Raw genomic sequence first — 13,667 nt, 5'->3', positions numbered from 1 at the left:
GCCGGCGGGTCCGCGCGCCCCCCTCGGTCCCCTTGCCAGAGACTGAGGGGGGTGGTGGGGGGCCCCCCGGACGCCGCGAGGAGAGCGGGGAGGGGGGGCCATGCGGCCGGGCTCCCCCCCGGCGCAGCGGGACAGCGGCCAGGGCCGGGGGCGCAGCGGCGTCGCTTCATGCAGCCGGAGCGGCTGGGCAGCGGCGGCGGCGGCGGCGGCGGCGGCGGGGGCGGCGGCTGAAACCATGTCCGGGCAGCGCCGGGGGCCGCCGCCGCCGCCGCCGCCGCGAGCCGGGAGCCGCGATGGCCCCGTGGCCCGCACCTCCTCCGCCTCCGCCTCCGCCTCCGTCTCTCGCCGCGCCGCCGCCGCCCGGCGTCTCGGCTAAGGGCCCGCCGGCGCGCAAGCTGCTTTTCATGTGCACCTTGTCCCTGTCCGTCACCTACCTGTGCTACAGCCTCCTGGGCGGCTCGGGCTCCCTGCAATTCCCCCTGGCGCTGCAGGAGCCGCCGGGCGCCGCCGAGCCCCCGCCACCCTCGCTGCCGCCTCCCCCCGTGCGCCTCGGCGCCCCCTCGCAGCCGCCCGCGCCGCCGCCGCCGCCGCCGGACAACGCGAGCCGCGGGGAGCCGCCCGAGCCCCCCAGGCAGCCCGCCGCCCCCGGGGCCGACGGCTGGGGACTGGCGAGCGGCAGCGGGGGCGCCCGGGACGCCTGGCTCCGGACCCCGCTGACCCCCGGCGAGATGGTCACGGCGCAGAGCGCGCTGGTGGAGAGGGAAGCGCCGGAGTCCAGCACCACGGACGAGGAGCTCGCAGGCCGGAGGGCGGCCAACGGGAGCGGCAACGCCGCCAGCACCCCCGACTACGGCGAGAAGAAGCTGCCCCAGGCGCTGATCATCGGGGTCAAGAAAGGAGGGACCCGCGCGCTGCTGGAGGCAATCCGAGTGCACCCGGACGTGCGGGCGGTGGGCGTAGAGCCGCACTTCTTCGACAGGAACTACGAGAAGGGGCTGGAGTGGTACAGGTAGGACCCCGGGCTCGGCGGATGGGATGGGCGCGTGGGGACAGACCCACGCGGGAAACAGCCGCTCCCCCTGCCCTTGGGGATCCGGGCAGCGTTCCGAGAGCCGTGAGCCCCCGAGGGCTCTGCGCATCCTGGCGGGGCAGCCTGGGGGGAACGGCGGGCAGGGCTGGAGGTTCGCTAGGGATCACTTTATTCCAGGGCGAGGAGAGAGGGGTCCCTTTGCTCTGCCTGCCTCAGACTCCTCGTCCAGGGAGCTGTTTTCTGAATCTGCCTAGTTCCGAGTCTGGGAATCCCCAGCCCTCGTGTCCGCGGGGTGTTTCCTAAGCCAGGCTCTTGCGGGGCGGTGCGCTTCTGTGTTGGGGACGCCGAGGAATGGAGCTGGACAAGCCGGATTGACTAAAGGGCTTTGGGATTTCCTGGAATCTCTCAAGATCGCCCTCAAACGCATTTTCGTGGCTGGAATCCAACTTCAGTGTTTTCAGTTTAGAGCAGAATGAACCGGGAACAGTTAACAAGATGATGCTGGAGTTTGGGCTTTCTCGTAAAGACTAAGGATGCCCCCCACCTCCAGAACTTTCCGTCCCTCTTGGGCTGCTTGAACCCCGGGTTAATTTTGCATCAGGAGCATCTGTGTCTACATGACAGTTGATGCCCTAGGAGTTTTCATGCCCTGCACCTTTGCCCTTTCTAACCCGTGCCTCATTGCAACAGATTGGAGCTTGTGTCTAGTGAGTTGTTTGTTCATCTCCCTCCTTTCCCACCCTCTGCCAGCAGCGAGGGAAGGGAGAAGTAGTAAGTTAAGTGCAGGTAAAATAAATTAATCGACCAGCGTTCTCCCCTGCCCTTCCCTCTTTCCTTTTCTTTTTTTTTCCTTAATGACTCTGGAAAACAGATCTGGATGGCTGGCTGCATCTCGGTTGCATCTCAGTAATTAATTGCAATTGTCAACCAGAAACACAGGCTTTGTCAGCTAAGTGATGTTATCATCTTAACAGAGCCAATAGGTAAAATAAGGATTGTTTCCTGACAGGTCGCCTTCTTGTAGAAGAGATGTGCTTTTTAAGTTTAAATTACAGGCTGGGGAAGTTTTAGAAATAACTTTGGAAATATATAATGTGTGTATTGTGATTGATTTCTTCCCCTTTTAAAAATATGCCTTATGCTTTCAAAGCTTGAGAGAAGTACACTTAGGCATAAACATTCCAGCACATTAAACTGAAACAGCAAATGTGTCTGTTCATGTCTTGTCTGTTTCAACAGAGAGAACTAATTGCAATGTTTTAGGAGGCTTCAAACAGTCCCTTTCTATCAAAACATAAAACAGCAAATGCCTAATTTAACTGGAAAATCAGTATTTATAACATCACAAGCCATGGCTTCCAGTTTGCAATTATAATTAAAAAGGTGTTAGGATGATTAATGCAACAACAGCAAAATAAAAAAAAGGGGTATGATGTCTGGGAAGGTTTCAGTTGTTAAATTGTTGGTTGTAGGAATGTTCAGGTTTCTGCTGTGGGGTAACGGTGGCTCTAAGGGGGTAACCATGGCTTTTTCCAATTCTAATTTTAGAGCTATATATCTTGTGAGAAGTGTCAAATGCCCTTTGGGGGAGAGGGAGGAATAAAGATCAAATCTTTCCAACATGTGTTTCAGTTGCTCTGTGGCAGCTGGAAATGGAAAAGGAGGTGTTTTATTCAGATGACTTAAAATAAAGTTGATGAATGGTGTAATGTGGACTGCATGTCACGAGGTCCCATTGTAGGGTCGGGAGCATTCTCTGAATGAAAAGATAGATGATGCTGACAGATGCCACATTCTTTTACACTGCAGCTGGGAAAAGGAGGTGTGTAAATTGCCTCACTCATAGGACATGGCTGTTGAAGATCTTATTCCAACATGTGGTACCCTCAGCCATCACGGGTGGTATTTGGGACTCCGCATCCCATAGGACTAAGAGATGCAAATGGAACTAGATTCACCCGATCCTCACTTAAGAGGACCATGTGCTATCTCTGTATCTTCCATCTGCTGCCCCAGCATCACACCCAGGGTAAGTCCTTATTACACTTAGTGAAGCTGATGGCAGTTACTGCAGGAGAATCTTATCTAACATCGAGGCGTCGTTTTCCACCCAAATCTGGATGTTGAGAAGACTCCCAGAAACCTTTCAGATCCTAGGATAGCTCTCCAGCCTTAACAGATTCAGCCTTGCTTTGAGGGCATTTTAGGGATTTCTGTTGACTCCATCCCTTTAGCTCCCCTCTCTCTTCATGGGTTTCCCAGGTGGCTCAGTGGTAAAGAATCCACCTGGCAATGTGGGAGATGTGGGTTCCGTCCCTGAGTTGGGAAGATCTCTTGGAGGAGGAAATGGTAACTCACTCCAGTATTCTTGCCTGCAAAATTCCATGGACAGCGGAGCCTGGCAGGCTACAGTCCATGGGGTTGCAAAGAGTTGGACACAGCTGAGTACACACTCACACTCACTCTCTCTCCCTCCCATATGCGAAGAGGGGATGGCATCCTCACCATATTGTAGAAGGGAAGCAGTGGCATTGATTCAAACCAGTAACAGAAACCCTTCTTCCTGGTTCCAGTCTTTTAAATGGTGGCATCTCTACTTAAATGGTTATAGTACCTCCCCGTTAAATGGCTATAGTATGGTATGTGTTTTATCTGAAATCTTACTCTACTGTTTGCCTGAATGGAGATTCACAGGTTAATTAAAGGTTTTGATCCCCTTTTCCCATTATTTGTTTTCCTGTTCTTTTCAATGTGCTTCCTAGTAGCCTACTGATTCTGCAAGTGATTCCGGTGGTTGTGATGTCAGCGAGAGGGAGAGCAAGAAGAAACTGGGGCTGCTCTCGGCAGAGCTGGCGAGAGTTTTGTCGCATTTAACTAAGCAGCCCGGGTTTTATTTCCTCCGTGTCACTCCAGTTATGTCTAAATCCGGGTTTTGCTTTCGCCTATGCTGTGGATCTACTGTGATTTAAAAACACGTTTGAGATTAGAACGTGTGCATCAGATTTGCAGGGCAAGATAGGCTGATGGATTAGGATGTGTGTTAAAGCTATGGAACAGCAAGCCTCACTTGGTGGATTGACACAGGCCAGTGATTAATAAATGGGGGTAGATCAAACACCCCCTCCCCCGAAAGTAAAAGGACAAAGCTACGATATGCTTTTCAATAGGAGCTGATACATACTGTCTGGGCAGACACCTTACAGTCCTCTAAGGGGTGGGGCCTTGTGGCAAGCCAAGTGGCTGCCATTGCAGAACTCATCAAAGTGAATGCGATGACATGAGCCGTGGTCTATCTTGTAGATCACAGACTGTCCAGTGACTGACTTCTTGGCTTTGAAAGCCTCTCAGCTGTAGGGCAATGGGAAGTGACCCTCCATGGGGTCAAGATGTCTCCACTGTCAGCAGTTATGATACGCGTCCTGTTGGCTGGAGGGAAATAGCCTGGGGAAGCAGGTTCAGTAGTTTTGCTTGTGCTACTGAGAGGAGCGTAGTCCACAGCATCGTTCAGATGAGGTGTTTAGAGAGAGAAGGAAGGACGGCTGTGTAAGGCACTGGCGTGAATTGAACATGTGTTATCATGGCAGTTCACGCTTTATAGACGTGTAATCACATCTAGGTAGCATGATGAGACTGTGAGCAAATGAGCAGCCTTTCTGCTTTACAGTTGGCCCTCAGATGGAAAAACAATTTGCTCGAGGTTGCTTAGCCGTTCAGGGGTTGAGCTGAGATTTGAAGCTGCAGTTGTCCAAAGGCTGGTAGGTAGAGTGCTAGCAAAATCTTTTCCTTCCTTCCTTCTTTCATTCATTTAATGATACTTACAATGATACATTTAATGATACAGACATTTAATAATACTTACCCTGTTTCCAATACTGTTTTAGGTGTTGGGGATACAAGGGTGAACAAGACAGATGAAGCACCTCTTCTCCTGGAACTGACATTTTAGTGGGGGTGGGAGTGGGGAAAGGGGAGACAGCAAACGAACAGGTCTTTCTGCTTACTCTTTTAATGTGGCTACTGGAAAATTTGAAATTACATGTGTGCCTCCTGCTGTATTTATTTCCATCCTGTAGAGCAGCGCTGTTTAAACTTTAAATGCACACAAATCACCTGGGGGTATTGTTAACATGCAGGTTCTGATTCCATAGGTTAGTGGAGGGACCTGAGAGTGTGAATTTCAAATTTCCAAAGTGATACTGATTCTGCGGATTTCTGGACCTCTCTTTGAGTAGCAGGGGCATAGAAAGTAATGAGCGTGCGTGTGTGTGTGTGTGTGTGTGTGTGTGTGTACGTGTTATCAATGATGAGGGAAAAACTCTCTGGAGGTCGTATAAGTATCGTGAATGAGTAAGATCCTCCCATGTGAAGACCTGAGTGGAGAGGTTGCCAAGCAGAGGGAAGAGCAAGTGCAAAGGCCCTGAGGTAGAAACAAACCTCATGGCTTCTCAAAGTATTCTTTTCAAAGCATTCTACAGTGTTTGTAACTGAGTAAAACTGGGTTCAATACTCGGCTTTGCAACTTACTAGTTGAATGATCTGGGTTGGATAACTGACTTAAATATCACTCAGCTTCAGTTTACCTGAGAGTAATTCCTTCCTTGCAGGGTTGTTGGGAGGAATAAGTGAAATAATAAAAGTGAATATATATTCTAAAACAATGAATATCCCTTCACAGCTGCCATAACATTAACTGGAGGCTTTTATTGGGGATGTTTTTGGGAAAAGACTAATAATGATGGGCTTTGCAGTCTACATCTGCTTAACCTTTTAAATCAAGGGTCACTCATCAGATGCCTTCAGGGCTCGTGTGGGTAATACACTGGAGTGAAATAGACTAGGTGGGGAGAAACTGGGCCACAGACGCTCTGTCCAAAAGGGCAGCCGCTGTTCTGTTCCAGCCATGCCTTTTCCGTTTGCAAATGTGGCATCAGGGGAACTCTGTCTTCCACTTGGGAAGAGAAACTGGAAATCTGGGTTTTGATGGAAGTGGCCTGGTTTTTAACGTTGGCAGCAGATTGAGATTTCTTAAAAGTGCCATGTGGGCCAGCACTGTGGGACAAGCAAAACACATCTGTGGGCTGGTTACAGCCAGCTGGCTACTGGTTAGTGACCTTTGGTTTAAACTCATTTCTGAAAGTAACTGGCATACCAGTACCCTCTGCAGTTGCCAGAATTGTGGCTTAAGTGCGCTCTTTCAATTTAGATGTTTTCCCCCTTAACCAATTTTGCAACAGCATGAGGGAAGTCTCTCAGATATATTGTAACAACAACAACAAAGGAAGCTGGATATAAACAGGAGCCTGAAGCAGAAAAAGACAATTACAAATAAATTTCCCTTTTGTTCCCAGCAAACATTTTCTTGAGGGCGGGAAAATTCTCAGTTGTTCACTGCTTAATCAGGAGTGCCTGTATTTGATCCATGTGATCAGTTGCACCAGTAAAACAGATTCTGGTCCTGTGAACAGAGTCCTGTGAAGAGTAAGAGTTAGACTTAAGACTAACTCTTAAGTAAAGACTTAAGAGTTAGAAAAATTGGGTTCTAGGTCCTTCTTTGCCACACACTTATTTTATTGGATATCAGTTTTCTTAATAGCTTCTTCCTTTCTCCTTCTTTTCTTCCTCCCTCTCCTTTCTTCCTTCCTTCTCTGTTGTTTACATGATGCATGCATGCTCAGTTGCGTCCGACTCTTTGTGACCCCCATGGATTGTAGCCCACCAGGCTCTTCTGTTCATAGTATTTCCCAGTAAAGAATTCCAGAGTAGGTTTCCATTTCCTTCTCCAGAGGATCTTCCCGACCCAGGGATTGAACCCACCTCTCCTGTGTCTCCTGCATTGGCAGGTAGATTCTTTACCACTGAGCCACCAGAGAAGCCCACTTACATGATGAGACTTTATAATCTCCATAAGGTCCATTCAGTCACTAACATATTTTGGTTCTAGAGCAAACTTGTATTGGACTCTTTGGAGGAAAGAAGCTAGTCGGCTAGAAGCAATGTACTTTAGAATGTGTATTTGTATCTCTGAACCGGTCATACAGCATCCTCACTGTAAGACCTTGGATGAATTAATATCACCAAGCCTCAATGTCTTCATCTGCAGAATGGGCTCAATAGTATTTCCTTCCAAGGGAATGATGTGAGAATGAAATGAAATGACATTCAAAGTGCCCTACACAGGTTATGACATATTTTCCTTTCCCCTTCTTTCCGCTCTCTCTCCCATTTTCCTTCCTCTTTTTGCTTTTCTTCTTCATTTTCCTTCCATTCCTTCCTTTTATCCTTCCCTTTAGGGCCCAGAAGGCCCTAAAGAGATGCTGTAATGCATTTTTCATTTGAACGTAGCCTTTTATTTCAAGATTATGTCTGAATGAGGGATTTCCAACCCTGAAGCATCTCTTAAGTAGCTCTCCAGAGAATAATCAAAACCAGATTCCAGAATTTAGTCTGTTGTAACTTGAGCTGAAGGAGAAGAGTCTGATTTCAGGAGGCAAGTGAAGCCAAAATTCTCCCATAAAGGAGATGGGACAGGGAGCTGGTGAGGCTCTCTGGGTTGGCCCGCTGACATTTTTATCTATGATAGAAATGGATGCCACTTGCCCCGATAGGTACAGAGGAGTTTAGGATGCCAAGGCCATGTTTGTCTTTAGTTTTTCAGCAGAGTTGAAAGCTTTTGAGAATGCAGGATGGTTCAGACAGACCCCGCAGAACTCCCTGTCTTGAGATTTGGCAGTTTTCACTAGGGAGTTCTCCAGCCATCACGTCATGATTTATTTATTTTTATTTTTGTAAATCATACCAGTCATTTTTACTTTTAAATTGAGTCAGGAGAGAAGCTGTGAGACTTCAGGTGAATGAGGGATTGCTAGGGTTGTACAGTAGAAAGTTTTAAAGGTTTTGGTTTTGCATAATGGATGGTATCTCTGGAACTGATGGAACCATCACCCTGTTAAAGTAATTTCTTGATTCTATTGGTTTCTGCGGTTAACAAGCTCTTCTATAACTGTCTTGGGAATTTCAATCTGAAATTATAATTCACGGAGGGAGCCCTTCTGCCTATCTTGCCATTAATTAAAAGCAGGAGGTTGATTTTTAACACACGCTAGTTAGGATCGCTTTCCTTTAAAACACTTTTTTACTTTCAACCTTTATTTAAGAATGTATAAAGCACATATGCAGGAAAACAAATCAGCACATGCATTAGGCCTTATTTTTTTGGTTATAAGTGGTAGAAATTGAGCTTAAACTATTGTAAATCAAGAAAGGTAATTATTGATTTATTCCTTAGAAAGTCTAAGGGGTAATGGCTTCAGGAAGAGTTGAATCCAGGTCTCTGTTTCTTTCTGGTCTTTTCTGCTGTACCTGCTTCGTTCTCAGGTTATCTCACTACACCTTAAGCAAGACAGTAAGCAGCAACCCTAGACAAGCAATTTTTGGTTTATCAATTCTTTCGGAAAACTTTTTTTCTTAAGGGTTTCTGTAAGAAATTGCTGGAGATGCTGTTGACCCAGATTGGATCATGTACCCATTCCTAAACAATCTGTGTGGTGCTCTCTTCAGGCCTGGGGGATGTAGCCACCCCTTTGGCTTGGGGTGGTGATGAGAGTAGGGAAGGAGGCTTATTCCCATTGCAACCATAGGGAAGAGTTTCCCCATAAAGAATGAGATATTCAAGGATTCTATTGATAAAAGAATTAGGGACCACTGTGAAGAAAGCTGAGCGCCGAAGAATTGATGCTTTTGAACTGTGGTGTTGGAGAAGACTCTTGAGAGTCCCTTGGACTGCAAGGAGATCCCACCAGTCCATTCTGAAGGAGATCAGCCCTGGGATTTCTTGGAAAGGAATGATGCTAAAGCTGAAACTCCAGTACTTTGGCCACCTCATGCGAAGAGTTGACTCATTGGAAAAGACTCTGATGCTGGGAGAGATTGGGGGCAAGAGGAGAAGGGGACGACAGAGGATGAGATGGCTGGATGGCATCACTGACTCGATGGATGTGAGTCTGAGTGAACTCTGGGAGTTGGTGATGGACAGGGAGGCCTGGTGTGCTGTGATTCATGGGGTCGCAAAGAGTCGGACACGACTGAGTGACTGAACTGTACTAACACCACATATACAGTAAACATCTGAAGATCCACTCTGGGAAAGGTGTATGATCTCTCCCACTTTTTTAGGTCAGAAAGAGGTACAAGTGTTTAGTTTGAGGAGGTTGAGTGTACTTGTTAGTTCAGTTATTTATTCATTAAACATGTATTAAATGTCAGCTATGTGTCGGACATAAATCATTCATAGCCAGTGATCTGAAAGAACTCAAGTGGAGAAATGGACAATTAAGCGATTACATTACAAGGTAAAGTCCTGACAAAGTGCCATTTATTCTAGGAGTGGAAGGATGGTTTGATCTTGGGAAACCTAAAAAATTGTGTGGTTTATTCTTCATACTTTTCACTTAGAGAAAAATCTTATTTATTTTGTGGATACTAAACAGTCTGGTAAAGCTAAGTGTTTATTCCTGATTTTTAGAACATTTGCTGATAAAATCAGATCATACCCAAAGCCAGCATCGTATTTAATGGTGTAACACTAGAAATATCACCGTTAAATCCAGAACAAGACCAGAATGCCCATTATCATCATTGCTATTTACCATTGCTCAGGAATAAATAGATAATCCAGTGAGGTGAAAAAGAATAAGAATGGAGAAGATAGAATTATCACCTGTTGCTAGTAGTTTAACCTCTTTTTGGAAGACCTAAGATAAGCAATCCCCACTCCCATGCGTAAAACTATTAGAAATAATAATGAAATTCTTTAAGGTGACTGGTAAGGAAATTACTATGCAAAATCTATAGTTTTCCTATATGTCCATGCCAAGCATTTTGAAAATATAATGAGAGAAAATATCCTATTTATAGAACCAAGCAAAGAGACAAAATAACGAGGAATAAATTTAGCAAAACTTGCAAAGGACTTGCAAGAACAAAATTTTAATACTTTAGGGAGGGGTGTCAGAGAAGAAAACAGTGACTAGAAGGAGTCCTCTTTCTCTGGGACAGCACTTCTTCCTTTTCCTTCCCACCCACTTTTGATTGGCTATCTTTGCTACTAGAGGTGTGTCAGGTGTGTTTGAGAGTAGTCTGAAGATATTGTTTCTATGAACATAGCCAAAATGTCGTACTTCAAAGACAAGATTCCCTTACTTTCTACCTTTTATTGAACTGAGGGGAGGATTGTAAGATAACTACTACTGTTCAGGTTCATAAACAGTGTTAGAATTCCTCATAGGGGGCTGGTACTGACTGCTTTATATCCCAGACTGAAGGGACTTCACTCGTGACTCAGTGGTAAAGAATCCAGCTGCCAATGCAAGAGACATGGTTTCTCATGTTGAGGTTTGACAGAAAACAGCAAAATTCTGTAAAGCAATTTTCCTTTGATAAAAAATAAATAAGTTAAAAAAAAAAAAAGAGATCCCTAGATTGGGAACATCCCCTGGAGAAGGAAATGGCAACCCACTCCAGTATACTTTTTTGGGAAGTTCTATGGACAGAGGAGGTTGGTGGGATTGCAAAAATTGGATACAACTTAGTGATTAAACCACAGCAAGAATCATTCCTAGTGTAGATTAACTGTTGAATTGATGTAAATCAGTGAGTTTAGGTGCACTCCTGTTGTTACAAAGCAGCACCAAAAAATGAATCACAGACAAGTGATGGTTATTTAATGAAACGGAGAGGTGACGATTTAAGCGTTGGACCTGAAAGAATCATAGTAGCAATATGTAAGAATGCCAGTGGTGGACACATGTTGTGGGTGCCAGGCTCTGCCCCAAGCCATGGTTTCAATCATTCCAAGAACCTGGTGAGACAGCTACTGGGATCAGTCACGTTGTACAGGTCAGGAAACCAAGGCACAGAGAAGTCAAGGAACTTGGTCAAGATGTGCAGTTGGGATTCAGACCTAGGTGTTTGGCTCCAAACACACAGCATTTCTTTCCATTTGTCCCCAAGCTGTCTTCCACTGGAAGGGTGGTCTTCCAGCTTCCTGGGAGTGAACAGTAAATGCTGGTATTTCTGTGCTGGAAGCTTTTGGTTTCCCATATGTGCATGGCCTGCCTACTGGACAGGCTGACTGTGGGGTTTTGCCCCCAAAACGGACTGTGGAAATGTCTCCTTTTCTCTTCTGGGACCAAGTTCATTCTCACTTCAGGGCATTTTATTTTTAAAATTTTTTTAAATGTAATTATTTTGACTGTGCCAAGTCTTCGATGGTTTGAGGACTGTTTTTCTTTAGCTGTGGCAAGCAGGGGCTACTCTCTAGTTGAGTGCATGGGCTTCTCGTGGCGGTGGCATCTCTTGTTTCGAAGCACCAACTCTAGGGCCCCCAGGCTTCAGGAGTTGAGGCTCGAGGGCTCAAGAGCACAGGCTCAATAGTTGTGGTGCCTGGGCTTAGTTGCTCCATGACATGAGGGATCTTCACGGATCAGGGATCAAACCCGTATCTTCCACATTGGCAAGCGGATTCTTTACTACTGAGCCCCCAGGGAAGCTCCAGGACATTTTAATTCTCTCTTTCCTCTTCTGGGAATTCTCTGCCCCCCACTGCCCTCCCCCCCCCGCCCCAATCCCACTACTACAATGCAGGTATCTGGTTATCTGTCCTTCAGATCTTGGCTCACATTTCAGATTCCCCCAAAGACCTCTCCACACTACCTAATTTAAAGACCTTTTTCCACTTCTGAGCTTGTTCCACTGTTCTATTTTCTTCAGAGGATGTATTACTCTCCCAAATCATCCTAATGACTTCACTCTCCCTCCCAGAAGATCAAGTGCATGGGAGCAGGGTCTTGTCCCACCTGATTTCGCCAGGGTACTGAGCCAGAAGCAGTACTTGGCACAGGTAGGCACTTCATGACGGTGGCGTATTCATCACTAATTCTGAATCAGTGACAGTTTATTGAATGAAAGGGGTACCTTCTCTGTGCCATTTTCTTACAAAACTCCAGGCTTCTGCAAAGAAATCACACACTCACACTCCTTGGGAACTCTGGCTAAGAATTGTTTTCAGTTCTTTCAAGTACTATTTTTGCAAGACTATTTTGGGTACAAGAAAGAGAAACCCACTCAAACAAGCTGTGTGGGCTAGACAGTCTCCCCAAAAGGTCCTGCCGGCACACCACGTTACCTGATTTATCCTTCACGGCAGCTTCATGAAGTAGGTACCGTCTTATCCCAGTGTTACAAAATCAAGAGAATGAGACTTCAGTAGGGCAGTGACAGTCACGGGGTCACACCGCAGGCCTTCCCAAGCCATGGTTAACAGGTGGCCTTTGGTTCCTGGCCTTTGTTGCTATAGTTGCCAAAGTTTTAGGAGAGCCTGGATTATTCCTGATAGGCTGTTATGCTCAGGAGTAGTTGGTATTATCTTTCTCTAAATGCATGATCAAAATGACATCGTTGCCATTTAATCAAACAGTGAAGTGGAGGCTGTGTTCGATTTGTTTCACACGATAGGTGTAAATCCACCCTTCTGCCTCCAGGTTAAGGCCTCAGCAAAGGGTTGGAGATTTGGAGCTGAGGACATGTGAGTCATTTCCTCGGTCTGAGTGCCTTTATCCTAGGGCCGCTTGCCTGTTTGGAGCTCTGTGATATTTAGGAAAGAAAGCTGAACCTAAAATCAGAAATTAAAGATTGGAGTCTGAGTGCTGTGTCTACCTTGCTTTGGGTGCCTAGAGAGTATTTAGCCTTTGAGCCTTTGTTTTCTCATCTCTAAAATGGGAACATCCGTTTCTGATAAGCCCTGAGTGATTTTGCAAGGGCAGAATCATGGTGATGTGCTTGCATCTGCTTTGTCCACCTCCTGTAGTTGTTGTTGATCCACACACATTTCCATGAACTCCCCCAGGTAATTGGTTTTCTGGAATGTTGCACTCCAGGGAGTCCCTGAAATACAGGACAGGCACTCTTATCATAAAGTTAGATTAAGAAGTTTAATTTACAGAAACTGTTATATACCATGGATATCAAACATTGTGAGGGCAGACTGCATGAAGATCCAGAGAATTCCTGGAGAACCTCTGTCTGCATAATTCTTTTACCTGACTCATGACCACTGAGGCATCTTTCTTTCACACTGAGAGAACATAAAAAGCCACAGAGCACATGTGCTTTTAAGGATTGCCCTGGAGTGGATGAGCTCCGGGAGTGACCAGGAGATTCTCTCGTTTTGCTCCCAAATGGCTTGTCATCCCTTCTTCCTATGCACCCTCTCTGCATTTACCAGGTAGGCATAGTAATGTCCCACCTTCTGGCTGCCTGACTAGCCTACTTTCTAAGCTGTGGAAGGCACGATAACACATCCTCCCAATAACTACATCCTGATCTCCAAAACCTGTGATCATGCTGCATCACATGGCAAAGAAGAATTAAGGTTGCAGATGGAATTATGGTTGCTCAACAGCTAAACCTGAGGGGGGAGATTATCCTGGATTATCTGGATGAGCCCCCATGTAATCACAGGAGTCCTTTCAAATGGATGAGGGGGCAGAAGAGAGAGATTTAGAGGGATGGCTGCGCAGGAGGGACTCAGCCCTCTGTTGCTGGCTTTGAAGATAGAAGGGGCCAGGAGCCAAGGAATTCA

At 46.4% G+C, this 13,667-nt stretch overlaps 1 protein-coding gene across 1 annotated transcript in view; it reads left to right on the top strand.

Annotated features, from left to right (window-relative positions):
• The first annotated feature begins 251 nt into the window (after positions 1-251).
• Positions 252-13,667, top strand: part of HS3ST4 (heparan sulfate-glucosamine 3-sulfotransferase 4) — a 498,356-nt gene continuing 484,940 nt past the window's right edge. Inside the window, exon 1 of the mRNA XM_086376805.1 lies at positions 252-1,009. Coding sequence (XP_086232931.1) covers positions 294-1,009 — 716 coding nt within the window. The 5' untranslated portion in view covers positions 252-293. The remainder of the gene's footprint in view (positions 1,010-13,667) is intronic.

This window comes from Bos grunniens, chromosome 25 (genome assembly GCF_055505025.1).
Source record: "Bos grunniens cultivar Pamir isolate PY7600 chromosome 25, Bosgru_T2T1.0, whole genome shotgun sequence".
NCBI classification, from domain to species: domain Eukaryota; kingdom Metazoa; phylum Chordata; class Mammalia; order Artiodactyla; family Bovidae; genus Bos; species Bos grunniens.
The sequence above is the reverse complement of the archived record's forward strand: the minus strand, read 5'-3'. Positions and strand labels throughout refer to the sequence as shown.